This window comes from Anolis carolinensis, unplaced genomic scaffold, assembly GCF_035594765.1.
Source record: "Anolis carolinensis isolate JA03-04 unplaced genomic scaffold, rAnoCar3.1.pri scaffold_9, whole genome shotgun sequence".
Lineage (NCBI taxonomy): Eukaryota > Metazoa > Chordata > Lepidosauria > Squamata > Dactyloidae > Anolis > Anolis carolinensis.
Window position 1 is genome coordinate 25,011,636 of NW_026943820.1, and position 24,432 is coordinate 25,036,067.

Consider the following 24,432-nt stretch of genomic DNA (forward strand, 5'->3'; position numbering starts at 1 on the left):
TCTGTGACCTTAAACTTATTTATGTGATTTCAGCAAGAAACCTGGCTTTAATTCTGTTGCTGTCTCCACCATACTATGAATCTGGCATGCTTCTTGAAACATATCCCTGCTAAAGTTTTTTCTGGCTAGCTTGGATTCTACTTTTGCTTTTTGAACTGTTGCAGAAATGCAGATCCTTTGGGGCAGCTTGTGGTTTTTTCCAGCTCTGGCTCATGTGCCTGTCTTGCGATTCTCCACGATGCCCTGTCTTTCCTGCTCTGCCTGCTGCTTCCTAGTAAACCTCCAAACTCTGTTCTGCTCTCAAGAATAGAAGAGGTGAGCTACGGCCGTTCCATCCTGTCTGTGCCTCTGAGGCAGCCTGGAAGTTATAGCTAACTTTTCTGATTTTGCCCTTTTAGGCTTTCGATCAGTTCCTCTCAAAAATGGCTTCAGTGAAGATATAGAGCTGGCTTCCCTTCTGGTTTATTGTGAGAAGCAGCAGATCCCAGTAAGTGTCGGCTATTGTCCAGTTGGTTTCTTCCTTGCAGAACCTCTGCAGTCAGCCGAAAACTGTCTGAAATGGGATAGAAAATAAATAGGGACCCTTCATTGTTTTTGTATTCATGAATAATGATTTTGGCACTCTTTTCCTAATTATAACCTGCCCCTCAACCTATTTTACCTGCTGCATGGGTCCCATTTTGCTGATGAATGGACCATGGTTAAAGGACCTTTACATCCGGGGGAAGGGTTGAATCAAGAAAAGTTACTTAATTAAGTACTGAGTTAAGTATAAACTGATACAGGATTCCAGCCAATGTTACCAGCTGCCAAATGGTTTGGCGTAAAGCTGGGATGTCAAACTCAAATTCACCAAGAGCCACATCTGCCTTATGGTTGCCTTCAAAGGGCTCTTGAATCCATGGATGGAGACATTTTTTTTTACACAGTGGTTAGTGCTCATTAGTTTTGGATTTTTGTTTGTTTGTTTTTTTTTACAATTTGGGTCCCGCCCAAATGAATCATGTAGGATCTGTGGATCACCTACTGATCTTTATGTTACGATCATCTTTCATATTTGTTGTGCCCTTTCTACTTAACTTTTTGATAAACTTCCATTTTGAATGCAAGCTTCCCCCCAGTTTGGACCAAATTCACTTGAAGTCCATTTTATGGCACTGGCAGATAAGCACTAGTTTATCTTTTGTTTTGAAATCAGCAAACCTTTCTTTTTGCTGAATGCTCTTAAGAAAAGCTTGTTTATTAATTTTATCTTAATGTCTAAAGTCCTAGCTTTCATTTTGTTTTGGAGGAAGGTGAAGAAGACCTCTATTCGTCGTTTCGGCAACTTCGGCAACGACAAGCGGAGCTGAACAATCAGTTATATGACACCCGACGCAATTTAAGGAGTCCAAATCGTGATGCTTTATTGAAAGAGTTCAATGTGAATGAGGGTCAGCTGCAGGTGTATCAAGAGACTTGCAACAGGAGGTAAGTCTTTTTTTTTGAGGGGGAAATACTATTAAAGTGAAGAAGGGGAAGTTAAGAAATTTATCCCATTAACTTCATAGCCTACTCTGAACATTTCTGTCTTTCCATTTATATAGATCTTCATATCATTATAGAGTATTGATTTTCTATACAGACATATCAAATAACAAACTTTTTTCCTTTTTTTCTCTTTCAGATTGAAGGAGAAAAGGGTCAGCAATAGCAAATTCTACTCATAGAGGAATAGGTTTCTTTCGGTGTGTCGCTTATAGTCACTTGGTAAGATACATCAACAGGTCTGGAGATCCTTTTAAGTGAGATTCTATAGCTGGATGAAAAATGCTTAGATGTTCTGTTAGAGTTTTTGGAGATATAATGAGAGAGACTCAAACATTTTTTGCATGTGATGATATTTAATACCAGATGCGTGCTGTTTGCTTAGGTAGATGTGTGAATCCAACTTCCTTAGATCAGTTGACAAATACTGCATAGATTTTGTGTCCTCTGTATTGTATTGTAATGGTTTTGTCGTGAGCCATTTTGAGTCTCTTTTTAAGGGAGAATCAGTGGGATATTATTATTATTATTATTATTATTATTATATAATAATAATAATAATATAATTATAGCTACAGTAGTCAAGTATTCTTCCAAAGTCACACTCAAATATGCCTTTATGTTGAGCCTTCTCGTACTTATTTTGCTAGGTTAGAGCCATATGGGAAGAGAGGATGGATATCCACCATGTTCTTCAATGAAATTGCCTTTGAAATTACAGCATAACTGGAATCCTAGTTTGAGAGATTAACCCCTCATATACCACGGACCATGCCTTCAAGAATGTCAGGTTTTTAAAGGAAAACAACTTTTTATGTGTGTTAGAAAATTTTATTGGAATATTTTTTAATTTATTTTGAACTTTTGTGTGTACAGCAACGGGGAGAGTGTGTGTGTTTGTGTAACTATGAAGGCTGACTAGCACTGAATATAAACAAATTTGTATAATTTTGAGATAGATTAAAAAATACCTAACAATTATAAATGAATTCAATTTGTCATTTAGTTTTTTTAAAGGCTATTTAAAAGCTCATGCACAAGAAGGATATATGTGTTGTAATTGATAGGTTTATCTAGTACAATGGGCCCTTTGAATCTGCTGAGACTTTCTTTCAGGATAATGCCCATTATATATCTACTAGTTTTAGTTACAGCTATGTCAACCTGTATTGCTGATAGGCATATCCCAGTTGTGGAGTGTTTAGTTTCTTTGGAGATATCTCCCTTCTAACCTCCGCTGGGAAAATCCTCGCAAGAATTCTTGCAAACAACCTGTCTCAGAAGACACCCTCCCAGAAACCCAAAACGGCTTCCGCCCCTCCAGAGGAACAGTGGGCATGATCTTCAATGCATGACAGCTCCAAGAAAAATGCAGGGAACAAAATCAACCTTTGTACATGGCATTCATTGATCTTCCAAAGGCATTTGACACAGTGAATCGCGGTGCTCTTTGGACCATCCTCCAAAAAATGTCAGTAAGTAAGTTTCTTTCGGTACATTATTGCTGTTATTCATGTCAAGACACAATGCTGATTCAAGCGTATGCAATATTTTATTGAAAAAAAAGTACATACCTCCTGTACAGTAAATACAACTTTAAGGGTGTGATAAAGCTTTTGAGCATTCCTGGTTACAAAAAGGTATTTTCCGTCTAAATAACACTCCTAACTCTGGCCAGCATGTGTTGCCATCCTTGACAAGTTACAACCTACGCATTTAAACACTGGTAGCTTGCAACTATTTGGAAAAGAGCTGAGCTACACTCTCACACACACAACCCATTTCAATCTAATTTAAAGATTTTTCTATGGAAATGGCTAGTTGTGTGATCATAAAATTGTCTGCTCCAGGTAAAAATAACCTGCAGACAGACAAGTACAATCATTAGTCTGAATGGTTTGCTTTCTTACTGTCACTGTTGCTAACCAATAAATAGAAAAATAAATAAAGGGAGAAGGAAAGTGTGTTTTAATCCAGAGACCCCCTAGTCTTCTGTACATTATTATAGTAATCAAAATACATAATTACAATTTAAAACTTGTATTTTAAAGTGTAAATTCTCATTTAATACTAAAATTGTAGTTCAGGGAATGAGTTTACAAAACTGCTCTAGGTTTTAAACAGTGCTGGTCAACTAATTTTTTTCATGTAGAAAATGCAAAGGAGCAGAAACTAGCTGCTCTATTTCAAAAAATATCCCAAAGAATTACTGGAAAGTATTTGTTTTGAAATCTTGCTAAGTGATGAACTGACTTCAGTCCTGAACTAAAAAGTTTGTGTTCTGTTTTCTACAAATATCGTATATATATATCAAAGGTTAAGTAAGAAACTGCAGACATACCTGCTGGAGTGTGAAAACAGGCACAAAACTACATCACAAGCATCATGACCTAACATGTCCTAGCAGAATGGTGTAATACCATTGCACTCCAGAACAGATATGTATGTTGCAACTGGAAGAATTCATTGGAAACTTGCGTTTGCAGCTACGGCATGTGGGGTTTGCTTGTAGAAAAAAGATGATCCTTTAGAAGCGGCGGCGGAGAGCAAAGGCATTCCTTGAGTAGAATGGGAATGTCCTTTGAGGTGCTGTCTGGATCAGGAGTAGATAGTAATAACTTCTCGTCCACCCCCTCTGACGAGCAACACTCGCTCTAAGCCTTCAGTCAGGACCTCAAGAAATTCCATATCTGGGTCAATGTAAGTAAAGGAAAAGCAGCCCCATATGGGATTGTTTTTTAAAGTCTTGATCAGTGGTTCTCAAACTATGCTCCGATGAGCCCTTGGGACCCCGTGAAGCATACTGAGAGCCCAACACTGTCCTCCCACTCCCCATCTCCTCCAAGTTTTCACTCTTTCCTGCTCCTGCCTCCTGTGCCATCAAAAGCCTTTTCAAATTGCCTCCCTTGCCAACAAAAGCCTCTTTCCATTGGCCCCATTGTTCTGCCCTGTATGCACATGGAGTACTTCAGGCAGCTGGCGCCCAACTGCACTATTAGGCCAGATCGGATGCCAACTGGGGTATTGGAGTGAGGAGGTAGTCAGGGGAATCAGGCTGGCTTTGACTCCTAACTCCAAGAAGTCTTACATAAGGACTGTACGGAAGTTCACATACCTCAGGAAGAAATACAGGCTATGTGAACTTTTGCAAGTCCTGGTTGAACATGTATTACAGTTCTGCATCTTTCTTAGAAGGAAAAGGTCGACACCGGGCCAAGGTGTCAGTGCTCGCCTTCTGGTTTAAGACACAGAAGGGCTCTTCCACTGAAATACTTTTACATTTATGTTGATTTAAATTGTTGTTCATTTTAAATGTTGTATTGTTCTTTCTTTTTCTATTGTATTGCACTACAAACAAAGTATGTGCAGTGTGCATAGGAATTTGTTCAATTTTTTTTAATTGGTTCACACAAACATTCTCCATCCGTCCGTCACTGGCCTGGCCCGTCTGTCAAATTTTAAAATGCAATGTAGCCCCTGTGTCCAAAAGTTTGCCCATGTCTGATGTATGTGTACATTATATCTAATGTATAATTTAACATACAAACATTTACTGAGGCTTCACAAGAAACCTTTCCTTCAAAAAGGGCTCTGCGGTTGAAAAAGTTTGCGAACCCCTGGTCTTGATGATACAAAGGGGTCATACCAAACAACCCAAGTACATATTTATTCCTGAGCATATAGCATAGTTGAGCCACAATCTAACCCAGACATAGGCAAACCTCGGCCTCCCTCCGGGTGTTTTGGGCTTCAACTTCCATTATTCCTAAAAGCTGGTAGGCTATTAGGAATTGTGGGAGTTGAAGTCCAAAATACCTGGAGCAAGGCCGAAGTTTGCCCATGCCTGATCTAACCGGTGTTAGGGACTTTCAAGAGCCGGTAATGAATGTAAGAGAGTTAAGCAGGTATTTTAATTGTGGTTGGCTATTACATTCATAACTTTATTTTTTTAAAAAAATTGGCTGCAATCCCACCTTGTCTTTGTAACTACAGTTACAAGTGATCTAAGGGATTGGACCCAACTTCCATCCCCAGAAACCACTTTAAATTTAAGGGAGCTGCTGTGAGCATCAGAGAGCATGCAAGTGGCATGCTTTAAGTTCAGATTTTTGTGTGTGTGTCAGGAGCAACTTGAGAAACCGCAAGTCACTTCTGGTGTGAGAGAATTGGCTGTCTGCAAGGACGTTGCCCAGGGGACAACCAGATGTTTTACCATCCTGTGGGAGGCTTCTCTTATGTCCCCACATGGGGAGCTGGAGCTGACAGAGGGAGCTCAGAGGGATGAAATAATGGAAGAGTTATGGATCCATAATGATAGGTTAGGCATCTGTAACAATGATGCAGAATGTCAGCCTTGGTTTTTAATTTGCATTTGCTAAAACGTTATCTTTGCCCTGTTGAGTGACATGAGAAAATGAATTTTAAGACATGGGCTCTCAACATACCTCTTGCAGTTTAGTTTTCTGTACCTGGCAGTTGTAAGATGCCTTCTTCTTAGGGGTACGGTAACTCACACTAAGATTCGGAGCCCCCCAAAGCCACAAGGCCCCAACCTCTGTGCATTTCCTATGGAATCATAAAAGAGTTCAATGAAAAAGGATACAGTTTTCATCACCGTCAGTGTTCTTTGGAGGCCCAGGCATGTTGAGGAGAACAAGTCGGGCATCGTGGGACCGGTTTACGATGACTTCGTTCAGTTTCACAGCTGTGTGCATCCTCCGTACATTGGACTGGTTCCTGGAGAAAGATCACATTCACACACACTCTTAGGAATCAACATTTGCAAGGTAACATATGAGAAGGAATGGTACACAATGTTTGGTCCTTCCAACACACAGACACAGTGGTTGAGCCAAGGAACTCTTGTTAGCCCCTCAGCCTGACTCGGGCCCATGTTCTGTTAGCGACATGCATGCAGAAATTGCGCTACACATATGAAGCAACATCCTGAGCATTGTGTAATGGAGGTGCTCTACTGACAATGTCAGGAGCAGAGTTGCACAATGGCACCCAGTCACTGAGATGTTGGATAATGCTGCTATTCTACTGGGGATTGTGTTAGTGCTCACCTAGCCAGTTTCTGCATGCAGATATTTTGCTACACTGAGAGCTTGCCGAATTGCAGCATCTGTCTCCATGAGCAGAGTTTGAAACAAAATGCTCCAAAAACATAGGAAAAAAATGGAGTGGTTTTCTTTTTATTAAGATGGAAATGAAGCCTTGATTGAGCTTTCAACTATTTTCCTTCTCACATTCCCCCCAGTTGAAATCAGCTCCTCTGGGTGAATGAAAAGACATTTGAGGAGGGAGAAGGGTCATTTCTTTTTAGTCTGCCTTCCCCCGCCACCCCTAAGCTCCATATTGCCATAGAAACAAACCCAAAGATCTAGTTTTGATCCTATAAGGAGAAAGTGGCCATGTCTATCTTCTATACACATACACATAATAAAAGTGAAAATGTATGTGTGTATGTGGCAGAGGTGTCCACTTACACAGACTCCCACTTACACAAACAGCTATAGTTCCTACTGGAAAAAAACAACACTGACATTGCAGGTTATAGTGAGTGCCATGAACTCGTAGCCCAAACCCTGCCAGTATTCTCCACAAACACCATTCTGCGCTGCTGCCCCCAAGTGAAAGATTCCATGTGGAGACAATTTCATTCTAGATGTTTTTCCTCCAGAATGGACATCCCAGGGTTCTGTCATTTGCATGACCCCTCCCACTGGCTCTCCCTTAACCCTTTCCTATCCCTTTCTATGGTACACAGTTAACAGAGGAATTGATCCGCAACTGAACAAGAGGTTTGGGGAGAATTTACCATGATTTACAAGGAGTTGTACTTGACCTACTTCCAGAGAGCACTGTTAACCCAACCAACGATGGATCTGGACTAAACTTGCCATAGATTATGGGACTTGCAGTACCTTCACTGATACTGGGAGCAAACTTGGCAGAGAGAAGCCTCATGGCCAACTGAACATACTGCAGGGGTTAGTGGGAATGGACCTTGATTTTGGGAGTTACAGTTCACCTGCATCCAAAATTAACTGAACCCAGATGACTTTAGATCTGGAGCAAACTTGGCGATGTCAGATCTGGACCAAACTTGGCACACAGACACAACATGGCCAACTGTGCATACAAGCCTGGTTTGGGGGTGATTGACATCATATCTGGGAGTTGTAGTTCATCTTTATCCAGAGATCTCTGAACCCAGGCGACAATGGATTTGGACCAAACTTGGAACCCAGACCTCAACATGGCCAACTGCGAATACTATCAGGGTTTGGGGGTGATTGCCCTTGGAATCTGGGAATTGTAATTCACCGTTATCCAGAGAGCACTGAACCCAGCCAACAACAGATCTGGACCAAACTTAAGTGATACTACCTAACATCCCAAACCAAACAATGTCTTTTTCTAATAACCTAAGAACAGCCAGGTTCCCAAGCTAGTTTAAAATAATTTAAACAAGCAAACTTACAGATTCTCCCATTCACTGACAGCATGAAAAGGAAAACATTAACATTAATATTTCTAACAAGAAGAGCAACAACAGAAGTCTGCAAACACAGATTTTGCCATGCAAAGTAATTTTGGGAATGGAGAGTTGAAAAAATGGTTTCGTATAAATACATTTTTTGATATATTAAAAGTATCTCTTTTGAATATTATTAGAGACCTCACCGATGATGCATCTAGAGAGCAAACTTGCCCAACAGGACAAACTAAGTACTGATGAAGTGTCGGGGGGTTAACCTGGCAAGATGTCAGTTGTAGTTCAACAGCAACCCTATGCATTTTGTAAAATTTTAAAAATGACTTTTTCAAAAGGCCTGGGCAACGCCAGGTACCCAAGCTAGTATATAATAAAAGTGAAAACTTATGTATATATGTATTTTCCAAAATGGCTCACACATCTGCCTTGATTAGCATTGAATGGCCTTGCAGCTTCAAAGCCTGGATGTTTCCTGCTTGGGGGAATCCTTTGTTGGGAGATGTTAGCTGGTCCTGGTTGTTTCCTGTCTGGAATTCCCCTGGTTTTTGAACAGCCAGGCTTTGAAGCTGCAAGGCCATTCAATGCTAATCAAGTTGCCCAATTGCAACATTCAGACTTCTCTCCAGCAGACAAGAGTTCTTTCTCCCACCCTGAACATTCCATAGATATATAACCTCCACATGCCTAATTTCCAACAGACCTCACAACCTCTGAGGATGCCTGCCATAGATGTGGGCGAAACGTCAGGAGATAATGCTTCTGGAACATGGCCATACAGCCCGGAAAACATACAGCAACCCAATACAGGAAATACTCTTCTGACACCTGAACACTTTTTATTATCACTGAAAAGAAAATTCTGCAGTGTTTCAACTGGTACTGTACTTCTGGTACATGACTGTAAGCTAAACTTGCCAAACCTACAGTACCTATTTTGTTCATACTGTCTGTACTTACTATTGTATAATTTCACTAGCTGTGCCCAGCCACGCATTGCTGTGGCTAGGACTTTATTTTTCTTTTCTTTTTGTTGTATGAACGTAGAGGCATGGATGAGAGGTTGTGCTGTCAATTTTCATGGTTGTGGGGCGTTTAGTTTAGTTGTTTTGTCCGGTGCCGTGATTCCATTACCCTTTCATATATATAGATAGTATCCTTGAGTTAAGAGGGAGGTTTGTGAACTAGTCCAATCCCATGCTCAGGATAGCACATCTAGTGCTAGATTATCTCCAGAATCTGGCCATCTCTTGAAGATAATTTATTTGGTCTCATTTTTTTTTTTTGCTCCATAAGGGGCTTGGAACACTTACGGCTTAATACTGATGAGCTCTCGGAAGTTCTCTGCTGCATTGTTACGGCTCCGTTTTTCCAAGTCGCACTTGTCCTTTGTCCATGTCATCTGGATCTTTTCTGGTATTGTTTCTCCTTCATCTTCCTCATCAGAATAGAGGCTCTCTAACCTTATGATTGAGTGCCTGTCCTTCACCAGCTGAGCCTGCAAGAACAGATGGTTGAGGACCTCATTTTCAGTTGGTCCAGTTTACTGTCTCCATTCATTCATTCATTCATTCATTCGGCTTAAGCTTTATAGCATGTACTAGAACCTGGAGAGCTCCTTCCTCTCACCTTCTGCCGTAATTATGACTACAGAAAGATTTTGAAGATATAGCCGTGTTACTCTGGAATATCAATGTACAAAGGGAACTTGTAGCACCATAGATAACAAGATTTTGAAGATCTAGGCGACAAAAGCTTATGTCACCAATTTCATTTGCTCAACATGTTGGCACTGGATTAAGCAAAGGATGGTACGCTCACATGTGGGAATGTCCTAAGGCAAAAACATTTTGAGAACAAATACATTAGAGTCTCACTTATCCAACATTCGCTTATCCAACATTCTGGATTATCCAACACAGTCGGCCTTTTAGTAGTCAATGTTTTTGTAGTCAGTCTTTTCAATACATTGGTGCTGAATTCGTAAGTACAGTAATTACTACATAACATTGCTATGTATTAAACTGCTTTTTCTGTGAAATTTGTTGTAAAACATGATGCTTTGGTAATTAATTTGTAAAATCATAATTAATTTGATGTTTAATAGGCGTTTCCTTAATCCCTCATTATCCAACACATTTGCTTATCCAACGTTCTGCCAGCCCATTTATGTTGGATAAGTGAGACTCTACTGTAACGGAAAAAATAGAGAAAATATTTAGAATACCACTTCAAGTAAATATGGAGTTGACGCTGATAGGAATATTAGGAAACAGATCAATGTAAAATATCAAGATTTATTCAAAGCAATGATTTTTGAAAGGAAGGCTGTACTAGCTTGGAATATAGTAAATGGAATATAATAAATTGGAACAATTATTTATTTGATCAGGTCCAATCAGAAATTATTGCAAACATAACCTGTGAAGATAAGAAGGAAGATAAAATGAGGAAAATTAAAGAGAAATGGTCGATATATTCAGAACGGATAAAATGAGACAAAGCCAATGTAAATATTGTACAAAGATGGGAAAAGCTGAGCTCATGGATGGAGTTAAAGTTCTAATGGAAATTGTGATATGGATTTGGGGGGCAGGGAGGGGGGGAAAAGAGTGAATAGAAAGATATATTAGATAAGTGAGTAGAAAATATAGAATAGAAGGTGGAGAAATGTAATAGATAATGTGTATGTATGTATTAAATGTGCAAATCTCACAATACAAAATATATGATATCAATAAAAATTATGTATAAAAAACAAATTTCATTTGCTTATTGTCTAAGATGCAGCACCATGTAGAGTTGAAAGTTTTAATATAAGACCCCCGGTTTAATACATATCTTGATGAGTTCTGGCAAACAGAAAAGTGAATTCACTATTTTTCGACATTTCAGGTAGCCCAATAAGGGTATTGACCCAATAAAGGATTTTTACATCTTCCCTATGAACTAAAACAGATACATCTATTTTTTCTGTTCTTTTTAATAGTCCCATTATAAGAGACAAGCCTATATGACTATTTCCTAGAACAGCATCTCTAAAACCACCTTTTGGTTAGCATAAAAAAAAAGTGAGCAAGGTCTCTGGCCATTAAAAAGGACAACTGAAGAGGAAACTTTGTGGGGAACCATTATTTGTTTTGGCTTGGATTTAATCTTAGGCATATTTAGTGCAGACTCATCAAAATCAGCAAGATAAGTGAATCACGAGTAATTAAATCCAGATAATTTCAGTAGGTCCACATGAAGCCTAAGTCTGAATCCACCTGCTGTTGGTAAAAAAACGTTGTCTGGCATTTCCCCATTATTTCCGTTTCTGTCTGGATCTGAAGCAACTTGGGTCTTTTGGAACAACTCTTGTCCGGCTTACCTCCCTATCACGTTCCGTTTTGGTCAGTCTCATTTGCCTCAGCATTTGTGATCTTTGTTCCATCATCAGTGTCCGCTCATAAGTATATGCTGAGATGTCACTGTTTTGCTACAGAAACAAGAAATTTAAAAGAGTTATCCCAAACCTTCCTCAACCATAGCTCAAAACAAAATCCTTGTTGGGTTGTTGTATGTTTTCCGGGCTGTATCGCCATGTTTCAGAAGTATTCTCTCCTAACGTTTCACCCACATCTATGGCAGGCATCCTCAGAGGTTGTGAGGTACCTCACAACCTCTGAGGATGCCTGCCATAGATGTGGGTGAAACGTCAGGAGAAAATACTTCTGGAACATGGCCATACAGCCTGGAAAACATACAACACCCCTGTGATCCCAGCCACGAAAGCCTTCGACAACACATAAAACCCTTGTTACCATTTCCACTACTTCGACTTCAGCCTCTATCCGCAGTTGGTAAAGGAAGGTGGCTAGGTCTTTCTTCATTTGGATGCTGTTATCATCCATCTGGGCTACTGTAAAGATGCGCATCTTGCACTTTCGCCACACCTGCAATGTGAGGGAGGAAATGTTTATGTTTTGCAAAGCTAGCCTTCACCATCAAGGGCAACTGTGTTCTGGACTACAGCCTGCCTCTTTTCCCAACCTGCATGGCAATAAATTGCAGCCCAATGTAACTGGAGAACATCAAGTCAGGGAAAGTTGTGCTTTGCAATTTAAAACAGAACTTTGAAAGAAATCTAGAATTTCATGTATACAAATGTAGTAAGATTGCATAATTGTGGAACCCATATCCACGATTTCACTTACTCCCACACAGGGGAAAATGGTCTCTAGGAATTTGCTACATTCTTTGGGCAAGAAAGACTCAACGGCGGAGCAGGCGAAGGATAACATGATATATGTTACTTGTAGTGGGGTTCTATACCATTTAGATATAATTTTCCTTTGGTTTCTTTACTACAAGTAGCACAAATAACGGGAAATACTTCAAATAAGTGTTGGCATAACTGTGGGGAAATAGGTACATTTTCCCACATGTGGTGGGACTGTAGAAAAATTCAGAACTTCTATAGGAAAATAAGAAAAATAATGGAAGAAATAATAGGGAAAGAATTAATATGGGACAAAGCTAGATACATGTCTCTCACAGTAAAGGTAAGGGAAGATAACAATAATTGGACAGAGATTCTAAAATATATGATAGCTGCAATACAAGCCACGATAGCCCGAGGATGGAGGGATGAGACAAAATGGGATGTAGAAACCTGGTGGGCTTATATATCAGAATATATAATTAACGATTTCATCCTTCAAAAGAAAAATATATATACAAATAGCCTAAAAGATCAAGACTGGTTAAGGAAATGGACGGTTCTAATCGACAAAATAGACGGAGACGAAAGATCCCGCACCTTGAACCAGGCGTTCCACACGATTAAACTGATGTATTGACAATTTTGAATGGCTGTTCCAGGGGGGTGGGGGGTATGGGGGGAGGGTGGGGGTGGAGGGTGATACATTTCTAAGGACTGTTTATAATGTCATTTAAGAAATAGTTACCTTTGGAACAATGTATACTGAAATAAGTTATGTATGGCAAAAATAGTTAATTGTTATGATGTATCAAAAAGAAATAAAAAAATTATTAAAAAAAAACATGATATATGTTACAACGGCTGGTTCTGACATTTAGAGCTCGAAATGGCCAAGGACCATTATATCTTAGGGACCTCCTCACTCCTTTTTTTCATCAGTGGTCACCTCGATCCTCCCAGGAAAATCTCCTATACGTACCGGGCCCTAGGGAGGTACGCCTGGAAGCTACAAGGCGAAGAGCCTTTTCAATCTATGCTCCAATTCTGTAGAACTCATTGCCTCCGTATGTTAGAGCAATATCGGAGTTGCGACCTTTTGGAAAAGCGCTCAAGACTTGGCTGTTTGGTTGTGCATTTAAGTAAATCAGATCTAATTTGCCAAATAGTCATTGTTGAATGTTTTTAGGTTGAATGTTTTCTATATTGTGGATATTTTAAATTGTAAGTCGCTCGGAGCACTCTGGTGGAGAGCGACTAATTAAGAAATAAAGTGAAGTGAAGTGAAAAAAAAAATGGCTGTGAAGGTGGAAGAAGGCTGCAACAGACTGAGAAGCCACTCTCGTTGTGTTAATCACACCACTACTGGGACCTCAATCTGTGAAGACTGTGTGTTGACCGGCCGTACACTGACCTCCACACATTAAAAAAAAATCACACACAGGTGTCTTCCAAGAAAGGGAGGACCATCATCCTTGAACTACGAGGGATCGCCTAAGTAAGTGAGTAAGGGCAAGAAATCACTTTGCTAAAATCTCTAAGTTCTCCAGTGGAATCTTATGGTTCTAGAGCAGGCGTCCCCAAACTAAGGCCCGGGGGGCGGATGCGGCCCTCCAAGGTCATTTACCTGGCCCCTGCCCTCAGTTTTATAATATAATATTTTTATATCAGTTTTAATAATATAATATATTGTATATACATATAATATTGATAATAATATTATCATGTTATACAATATAATACTAATAATACCATATAATAATATTAATTATATGTTATATATTACATATAATATTACAGTATAGTGGTATAGTTCAATATGATGATATATAATGCTAATATTGTGCTATGCTAATAATATAATATATTGTATGTACATACAGCTGCTCTGAGTCCCCTTCGGGGTGAGAAGGGTGGGATATAAATGTAGTAAATAAATGTAGTAAATGAATAAATAAATAATTTTTGACTTAGGCTCGCCCAAAGTCTGATATGACTTGAAGGCACACAACAACAACAACAATCCTAATTAACCTGACACTCTCATTGGCCAGAAGCAGGCCCACACTTCCCACTGAAATCCTGATAGGCTTATGTTGGTTAAAATTGTTTTCATTTTAAAATATTTTATTGTTCTTTCGTTGTTATTTCGACCGCATCTCCCGCTATGAACCCATTCGTCCTCTTCGTTCATCCGGTAGGGCACTTCTTTCGCTCCCGCCACCATCCCAGGCTCGGTTGGCGGGGACGAGGGAGCAGACCTTTTCTATTGTTGCTCCCCGGATCTGGAATTCCCTTCCGGAGGAGATCCGGCAAGCACCCACCCTGGCTTCCTTCAAAAAGCTGCTTAAAACCTGGCTCTTCCGCTGCGCCTTTGGATAACCGAGCCCATAGCTATAGTAGTTGCACAGGCCTTCTCTTTGACTTGAAACACTGCCCCAAAGCATTTTAGAATATAACATTGTATTTTAGTTCTAGTGGTCCCTCCAGGCCATCCTCTCCTCCATTCCAGTGGTCTTTTTTCTTTTTTCTTTGCAGATTCATATGTTATTTGAGGGATTATATTCCTTCTGTTTCTGTGATTGTTTTAGTCAATTGTTATGTTTTGTTTTTGTTTTTAATTCTTATAGCGTTTTATAGTGTTTTCAGTGTTTTATTGTACAATGTTTTATGCTGATTTTATATTGGAAACCGCCCTGAGTCCCTTTTGGGAGAGAGGGCGGTATACAAATAAACTTTTACTTACTTACTTTACTTGTTGTTGTTGTTGTTGTTGTTTTGCATTACAAATAAGACATTTGCAGTGTGCATAGGAATTTGTTGGATTTTTTTTTCAAATGATAATTCAGCCCTTCAACAGTCCGAAGGATTGTGGACCGGCCCTCTGCTTTAAAAGTTTGAGGACCCCTGTTCTAGAGAGACTATTACTCAAATCCACAAGTAATGAAATCTGTAAAACCCACAGGATGTTAAGGGAAAATTATCATTTCAAAAAGAATGTAATTGGTAGTCAATGAATGAACAATATAAATGTCCACAGGCCAGCTCGTACTCTACACCTCAGTGGAGTCAGTCTGTCTCATTCCTCGCATTCTTACTTTATGCTGTTTGAGCAGAAAAGGAAGCAGCATCAACATGCCTCCGTCGTGCACAATCCACCAGACATCGATGTTGCCCTCGTTGTAGCGCTCGTGGTTCCCTGGGTAGAAGGACACGTTTTTGGGCACGAGCAAAGCCAGGTGGGCGGCCGTTGTGCAGCGCACTGTGTCTGGAGGCAAAAAAGAGAGGAGGAAGCTTTATTACTTGCACAGCAAACGATTGACTCTGGATGGCTGCACAGAATCTCAACACAGTCATATCTAACTCAGTGCTTCACCACTGACTCGGAGGAATTAAATGGGCAGAGAGATGCCCATCAAACTAGTAGTGGGGATGTAGGAGAGAATGTTGAAATTAAAACCAAAATAAAATTGGATCTTCCCAGCTTCTTCCGGCGAGGTATTTTCCTTGTTGCTTTCTTCTTTCTTAGTCTTCATTCTTTTCATCTTGCTTCTTAATGTACCTGTATATTCCTATCTACCTATTTTTACCTGTCAACATATCTATATTTATATATATATCTGTATTTATTTTTATTTCTCTTGGGAGTGTGTCTTATTTATATTTTACTAGCTGTACCCGGCCACGCATTGCTGTGGCTAAGTATGGTGGTATGGGAAATAAAGTATTGAGGAATTGGTGATAGTTAAGGTAAAGGACAAAGTTTTTACCTTACATTAAGTCCATTATAAATGGGTTATATAGCTGTGTGGAAGGGCCTTGAGTCTACACTGCCATATAATCCAGTTAAAATCAGATAATCTGTATTTTATAGGCAGTGTGGAAGAGGCCTAACTCTGCCTGTCCCCTGGGCTGAGTGGGTTGCTAGGAGACCAAGTGGACGGAGCTTAGCCTTCTAACTGGCAGCAATTGGATAAAAACAATTATTCCTCTCCCTCTAATTAGGGCTTGATTTTTGTTTTCTTTTTGTTGTATGAACGTAGAGGCATGGATGAGGGGTTGTGCTGCCAAGTTTAGTATTTCTGGGATGTGTAGTTTTGTTGTTTTGTCCTAGGCCGAAATTTCATTACCCTTATATATATATAGATTTAATATATTATCTTTTTTCCTATTTTTTGTTTTTATTTTTCTCCTTTCCATTGATATGCTTTTCAACTTGTTGCCAATTCATCTCTTTTCTTGGTTTTCCCTGCTGTTTAGCCATTAAAAAGATTAATCTATCCATATTTTTTTATTTCTGAAACTTTTAATTAACCAATCTACTTTGCTGGGTATTTCTTTTTGTCCTCAATATCTTCCATAAGTGATTCTGGCAGCTGTTGTTAAATATGTTACTATTTTTTCTTCGTTTGGGCCCGGGGGAAAAATTTGAGATTCCTAATAAATATAATTCGGGTAGCTTATTAAGTCTTTTTTCTATTATCTTTTGTAGGCTTTCGTGTATTATTGACCAGAATTCTTTGGCTTTCCTGCATTTCCACCAAGTATGGAAATATGTGCCCTCTTCCTCTCCACACTTCCAACATTTTGTATTCATACTTTTATTTATCAGACCTAATTTTTGTGGTGTTATATGCCACCTGTATTCTCTCCTATCTCTTTCCCTTCCCCCTTTTTTTCTTTTCTCTCTTTTCTTTTTGCCCCTATATTTTTCTTCTAACCCTGTATTACTCATTTTATTAAAATGTATGGAAAATCCTCAATAACGATTAATTTTTAAAAAAACAACTAGTAGTGGGGATGTGGAATGTTTAACAACAGTAACCCTAAGTGGATGTGTTCACAGACCGAAAACAGAGAAGCAAGTTGGCTGTTCAGCATCCTTAGGACTTGCCTATAAAAGTCTTCCAGGATCTTGGGTCTTCACTTTGCCTCCAGCCATAAGGCCACCCCAGCACCACTGTGTTGTGCTTCATGCCTCCCAATCCACTGGACTGGATCAAGTGGGAAATGCCGTCCCGAACTTTATGAGCCACAACCACTTGGCAAAACCCTTTCACCTTCTCAATTTCAATCATGTTCTTGATTGTCTGAAAGAGAACCACACAGGATCAGGGGACACCCTCTTAAGACAACCTAACTTTCATGCGCCAGTCATGGAATTCATTTCCAAAAAGTACCAAATCCCTCCAAATTATATGTGGCAGCACATGGTTGGCTAGGAGTAGAATATTGTGCATGGATCAAAACTATCATTTGAATGAATCCTAAAAACTATTGTTTTTAGGATTCATTCAGCACTTTAAGTATTACACCTGCTGTATAATTATCCCTCCCTGATAACTTGATATTGCTTTGCACCTTGGCCTGGATCTTTTGACCCAAATCGGGATTTTAATATTATTGTGTATATTGACTTTTATGACTGTTTTTAATCATGTTGAAGTTTTACTGCTCGGTTTAATGTTTTATCTGATTTGTGCTGTCGTGTCTGGGCATGGCCCCATGTAAGCCGCCCCGAGTCCCTCCGGGGAGATGGGGCGGGATATAAGAACAAAATTATTATTATTATATTATATCAAAATATATCACTTCGATACAAAACTGCATTTTATGGCAAAAGAATGCACATTTTTCCCAATTCCTGTAAAATTTGTTCAGTGAATTTGGTGCCTTTGGGAAACAAATAGCAACAATTAAAAACAGCAACAACTAAGGCAGAGACGGCTATTTGAATACAGCATCTGATTTCCATGGGCAAGATTATATATAACTGACTAGCTGTGCCCGGCCACGCGTTGCTGTGGCAAAGTGGTGGTGGTATTGGTTAAAAATTGTTGTGTAATTTTTATTTGATGTTATTTGCATTTTTTTATTAATTTTATTGTAAGTTATATTTTTATTTATTATATTTTATTATTTTCTTGTATTATTTTTAGTTATTTTCTGTTATTATAGTATTTTATTGTATTAATTTTTTAGTGTTTTTTATTATTTTTTATTGGGTTGCTAGGAGACCAAGTTGGAGGAGCTTAGCCTTCTAACTGGCAGCAATTGGATAAAAGCAATTATTCCTCTCTCTCTAATTAGGATTTTATTTTTATTTTATTTTTTTGTATCAACCTAGAGGCGTGGATGATGGGTTGTGTTGTCAAATTTCGAGGTTGGGGGGCCTGTAGTTTTGTTGTTTTGTGGGTCGCCGTGATGCCATCACTTTTTATATATATATATATATATTATATCAGTGTTGGTAATGAGAGCTTGGCCAAAGAGGAGTATTCAAACAGTATATAACAAATAAAGACAAAAATGTAGAAGCTAACTAGCTATGGCTAGAGTACTGTTAGTGACAGACATAAACACTTATATGACTTTCACTAATGCAAGATAAAATGCTCCTGGCCCTCACCATCATAAATGAAATTTCTGAATCAAGTCTACTATATTCCCAGAAGCATAAGCTGTGCAAAGTCTCAATTTGCAGAATTGGTAGTACAGTAGAGTCTCACTTATCCAAGCTAAACGGGCCGGCAGAAGCTTGGATAAGCGAATATCTTGGATAATAAGGAGGGATTAAGGAAAAGCCTATTAAACATCAAATTAGGTTATGATTTTACAAATTAAGCACCAAAACATCATGTTGTACAACAAATTTGACAGGAAAAGTAGTTCAATACACAGTAATGCTATGTAGAAATTACTGTATTTATGAACTTGGCACCAAAATATCACAATAAATTGAAAACATTGACTACAAAAATTAAGGCTTTTCCTTAATTCCTCCTTATTATCCAACATATTCGCTTATCCAATGTTCTGCCGGCCCGTTTACGTTGGATAAGTGAGACTCTACTGTATATAATAATATATGATAATAAATCTTATTATTGTATAATAATAATACTTATATATTTATTATCATATATTATATATGATGAAGCAGCTGCTCCCCCCTGTGGCCAGAATCGAACATCCCCTCAGAAGAAGGTTAACTTGCCTCTGCGTGTGTCTCTCAGTCTCTGTTTGATGTGTTTATGGGCATTGAATGTTTGCCCTATGTGTGTTATAATGTGATCCGCCCTGAGTCCCCTTCGGGGTGAGAAGGGCGGAATATAAATACTGTAAATAAAATAAATAAATATATAATTATTATTTTATAAGATTTATTATCATATATTATATTGTTATTATTATTATACATAGCTATATATGTATATTATATATTTTATAATAATAATAAAATATAGATTTATTTATCACTTATATATAATTATTATTCTAAGATTTATTATCATTTATTATTATTATATAATTATTATTACCTATAATATATGATAATACAGTAGAGTCTCACTGATCCAAGCTAAACGGGCCGACAGAAGCTTGGATAAGCGAATATCTTGGATAATAAGGAGGGATTAAGGAAAAGCCTATTAAAAATCAAATTAGGTTATGATTTTACAAATTAAGCACCAAAACTTCATGTTATACAACAAATTTGACAGAAAAAGTAGTTCAATACGCAGTAATGTTATGTTGTAATTACTGTATTTACAAATTTAGCACCAAAATATCACAATATATTGAAAACATTGACTACAAAAATGGCTTGGATTATCCAGAGGCTTGGATAAGCGAGGCTTGGATAAGTGAGACTCTACTGTATTGCTATTTTCCTTCTATTATTTTGGGGATCTTTCATTAAGCAGGTTTATAGGGAGGATTATGAAAAAGCATTAGAATAAAACTGAAAATGTACAATTGACTTCGGATGTTACACGAGCATAAAAATATCCATAACTGCCCCCTTCATCAAAAGCAAACATCCAGTTAAATATAAACAGTTGCAAATATATATATGTGTCTTCTGTCAAATATGAGTTCACTTCTGTCAAATACGAGTCATTGAAAAGACTTGGCCAAGTCTACTATGAGAGCCAATGAGACGTAGTAGTTTGAGCCTCAGACTGTGATTCTGGAAACAAAGATTTAAATCTGAGCTTTCCAAACTGTGTGTCACGACATGTTAATTTGCTAACGAGAAATCCCTGTGTATGTGAAATAAGCAATTAGTAAGGTAAAGGTTTTCCCCTGACGTTAAGTCCAGTCATGTCTGACTCTGGGGGTTGGTGCTCATCTCCATTTCTAAGCCGAAGAGCCGGCGTTGTCCGTAGACACCTCCAAGGTCATGTGGCTGGCATGACTGCATGGAGCGCCCTTACCTTCCCGCCGGAGCGGTACCTATTGATCTACTCACATTGGCATGTTTTCGAACTGCTAGGTTGGCAGGAGCTGGAGCTAACAGCGGGCGCTCACTCCGCTCCTGAGATTTGAACCTGGGACCTTTCGGTCTGCAAGTTCAGCAGCTCAGCGCTTTAATGCACTTCGCCACCGGGGCTCCTTTTAATTTTATTGGTACCTATTTTTATTTCTGAAATTTACCACTCTCAGCTTATACTTGAGTCAATGTTTTCCCAGGTTTTTTGTGGCAAAATTAAGTGCCTCAGCTTATATTGGGGTCAGCTTATACTCGAGTATATACGGTAGTTAGATATACTTAATTAAGTAGCTGATGTGGAGCGCTGTCCTTCGTGTACGCTTACCTGTTCAGCCGCCTGAGCTTCTCCATAACTCTCCAAAAAGTTGCCTTGGATTACAGTCCCAATGATCGTCAAGCCCTTGCCAGCTTTCAGCTGAGAAGCAAATGTCAACAGCCGGGGGTATTTCACATGCAAATCCTCATCCAGTTTCAGAAGCACCAAGAGCTGGGGCCTGAAAAGAGAGGGGGGCGGGGGGAAGACACCAAAAATGTTCAGGGGCTTTGTTCCCTCCTTCAATTAGTCAGAATATTAAGCACCTCTAAGGAGACTTTGATGGCTTTAAACAGTCCGCTCTGATCTGGCAGGCTTGCTTTCCAACGGCCTTCATGGGCAGCTGAGCTCATGGAGATTCAGCTCACGCAGACATTTGTTCACAGCTGAATCCAACACCAGCAAGTTACAGGCTTTTGTATACCAAACCTACCATCTGGACTAACATTCTCCAACCTGGTGTCCTCCAGATGTTGAATGACAGCTCCCACATTCCTCCATGCAAACTGGGAAGGAAGCTCTAATCCAACACATCTGCAGACACCAGACTGGGGAAGGCTGTTCTGGATCTACTACGTATAAGCAACTTCACAGTCCAGAAGAGTTGCAGCTCATCTCCATATTCATTCATGCAAGTTGAGAAGCATTTGCATAAGAAAGAAATAAAATTTCACAAGTGTGCATAGCCCGTTTCCCATCCCCTCAAATTTGATATGGTACGACACCAGTATCTACAGGGTATACACTTGTGGATAACAATAACTTTTTAAATAGTACTAGCTGTGCCCGGCCACGCGTTGCTGTGGCGTTGTCTGGTGGTGTTGGTGAGAAATTGTTGAGGTAGTGGTGGTATTGAATGTCTGTTGTATGGTTGTCTTTATGTTTAGTATGCACACTGAAGTGGATTATATGGCAGTGTGGAGTCAAGATAATCCAGTTCAAAGCAGATAATATAAGATTCTAAATGGGTAATATAGCTGTGTGGAAGGGCCTTGATTTTACACTACCATATAATCCAGTTCAAATCTGATAATCTGTGGAAGAGGCCTAAGTGAGGCCTAACTGTGCCTGTCCCCTGGACTGAGTAGGTTGCTAGGAGACCAAGTGGGTGGAGCTTAGCCTTCAAACTGGCAGCAATTGGATAAAAACTATTATTCATCTCCCTGTAATGAGGACTTTATTTTTCTTTTCTTTTTGTTGTATCAACCTAGAGCCGTGAATGATGGGTTGTGTTGTCAAATTTCGAGGTTGGGGGGGCCTGTAGTTTTGTTGTTTTGTCCGCTGCCCTGATGCCATCACTCTTTTATATATATAGAAAGGTAAAGGTTTCCCCTGACGTTAAGTCCAGTCGTGTCCGACTCTGGGGGTTGATGCTCATCTCCATTTCTAAGCCCAAGAGCCGGCGTTGTCCGTAGACACCTCCAAGGTCATGTGGCCAGCATGACTGCATGGAGCGCAGTTACCTTCCCGCTGGAGTGGTACTTATTGATCTACTCACATTGGCATGTTTTCGAACTGCTAGGTTGGCAGAAGCTGGGGCTAACACCGGGTGCTCACTCCGCTCCCGGGATTTGAACCTGCAAGTTCAGCAGCTCAGTGCTTTAACACACTTCGCCACCGGGGCTCCCAAATTTTTTATATAATAACTTTATTTTTGCACCTTGCCTCCATCTCCCTGAAAGGACTCGGGGCAGCTTACATGGGGCCAAGCCTGAACGTCACAGTTTAAAATGTAGTTGCAAAAAAAAAATATTGCAATTCAACAATGTGAACAGAATAAAACAACATTATAACAATGTATAAAAAGGCATCAACCAGCAACAAAAATCAGTTTCTCTTATCTTCATGGGTGGGTGAACAATGATTTAAAGAATGGCCAATAAGTAAAGTGCATAGCTCATATGGCAGCAATGAGGATAAGAACAGTAATAAACTGTGAGGACAGATTTTTGGTCCCATCTGGGCTATCTAGAGCAGGGGTCCCCAAACTTTTAAAGCCGAGGGCCGGTCCACAATCCTTCAGACTGTTGAGGGGCCGGATTATCATTTTAAAAAAAACCCGAACAAATTCCTATGCACACTGCATATGTCTTATTTATAGTGCAAAAACAACAACAACAACAACAACGAAAGAAAAATACAATATTTAAAAATAAAAACAATTTTAACCAACTCAAACCGATCAGGATTTCAATGGGAAGTGTGGACCTGCTTCTGGCCAACAAGATCGTCAAGTTAATTAGGATTATTGTTGTTCTGTGCCTTCAAATCATTTCAGATTTTGGGCGAGCCTAAGTCAAAAATGTATTTATTTATTATTTATTTATTTACTACATTTATATCCTGTCCTTCTCACCCCGAAGGGGACTCAGAGCAGCTTACAATTTATAGGTATATACAATATATTATATTATTAGCATAGAACAATTTTAGCATTATATATTACTACAGTAGAGTCTCACTTATCCAACATAAACGGGCCGGCAGAATGTTGGATAAGCGAATATGTTGGATAATAAGGAGGCATTAAGGAAAAGCCTATTAAATATCAAACTAGGTTATGATTTTACAAATGAAGCACCAAAACATCATGTTGACAACAAATTTGACAGAAAAAGTAGTTCAATATGCAGTAATGCTATGTAATAATTACTGTATTTATGAATTTAGCACCAAAATATCACGATATATTGAAAACATTGACTACAAAAATGCGTTGGATAATCCAGAATGTTGGATAAGTGAGACTCTACTGTATATTGAATTATACCACTAACTGTAATATTATTAGTAATATTACATGTAATATATAATATATAATTATTATTATACGATATTATTATTAGTATTACATTGTATTACATTATAATATTACTATCAATATTATATGTATTATATTATTAAAACTGATATAAAATATTATATTATAAAATTGAGGGCAGGGGCCAGGTAAATGCCCTTGGAGGGCCACATCCGGCCCCCGGGCCTTAGTTTGGGGACCCTTGATCTAGAGGGATAAACTAAACCATGGATAATTAGTAGGGTGGACTGTGGCGCAGCTGGCTAGTAACCAGCTGCTATAAATCACTACTGACTGAGAGGTCATGAGTTCGAAGCCCGGGTTGGGTTAAGCCTCCGACCATAAAAAAAAAATAGCCCCGGCTTGCTGTTGACCTAGCAGCCCCGAAAGACAGTTGCATCTGTCAAGTAGGGAAAATTTAGGGACGCTTTATGCGGGAGGCTAATTTAACTAATCTACAACACCATAAAACTGCTCACAAGGAAAAGAAGAGGAAGAACAGCCACCAATGGATGGTGAAGCAACAGCTCCCCCTGTGGCCGGAATCGTGAAGCTGGAAAGATGTTAAAAAATGCCTCTGTGTCTGTCTAAAACTGAATGTGGTTTGTCTGTTGGCATTGAATGTTTGCCATATATGTGTTCATTGTAATCCGCCCTGAGTCCCCTTCGGGGTGAGAAGGAAGGGCGGAATATAAATACTGTAAATAATAAATAATAGTAAACCCTCTTGAAATGAAGGATTTCTGGCCCCCAAATCAGACGTGGCAAGAATAAATTCAGGACAATAGTAGGTACACAGAGCAGTCCATAA

The 24,432-nt window shown here is 39.1% G+C and overlaps 2 protein-coding genes across 6 annotated transcripts in view; one reads left to right on the forward strand and one right to left on the reverse strand.

Moving 5' to 3' along the window:
* Positions 1–2,516, forward strand: part of plcg2 (phospholipase C gamma 2) — a 53,490-nt gene extending 50,974 nt beyond the window's left edge. For 2 of the 3 annotated variants that reach the window (XM_003222969.4, XM_016994769.1), the window contains 4 exons: positions 399–487; positions 1,292–1,470; positions 1,667–1,749; positions 2,178–2,516. In XM_003222969.4, the coding sequence (XP_003223017.1) occupies positions 399–487; positions 1,292–1,470; positions 1,667–1,709 (311 nt within the window). In that variant the 3' untranslated portion in view covers positions 1,710–1,749; positions 2,178–2,516. Of the gene's footprint in view, positions 1–164; positions 316–398; positions 488–1,291; positions 1,471–1,666; positions 1,750–2,177 lie in introns of those variants that run through there. The other variant, XR_010000608.1, reaches the window with a different exon arrangement.
* Positions 2,517–3,060: 544 nt separating this feature from the next.
* slc12a4 (solute carrier family 12 member 4) overlaps positions 3,061–24,432 on the reverse strand; it is an 80,888-nt gene continuing 59,516 nt past the window's right edge. For 2 of the 3 annotated variants that reach the window (XM_062961891.1, XM_062961892.1), the window contains exons 17-25: positions 20,834–21,002; positions 17,125–17,320; positions 15,329–15,498; positions 11,833–11,964; positions 11,400–11,507; positions 9,343–9,527; positions 8,018–8,032; positions 6,131–6,264; positions 3,061–4,217 (exon numbers count right to left, since the gene is read on the reverse strand). In XM_062961891.1, the coding sequence (XP_062817961.1) occupies positions 4,126–4,217; positions 6,131–6,264; positions 8,018–8,032; positions 9,343–9,527; positions 11,400–11,507; positions 11,833–11,964; positions 15,329–15,498; positions 17,125–17,320; positions 20,834–21,002 (1,201 nt within the window). In that variant the 3' untranslated portion in view covers positions 3,061–4,125. The remainder of the gene's footprint in view (positions 4,218–6,130; positions 6,265–8,017; positions 8,033–9,342; positions 9,528–11,399; positions 11,508–11,832; positions 11,965–15,328; positions 15,499–17,124; positions 17,321–20,833; positions 21,003–24,432) is intronic. The other variant, XM_003222953.4, reaches the window with a different exon arrangement.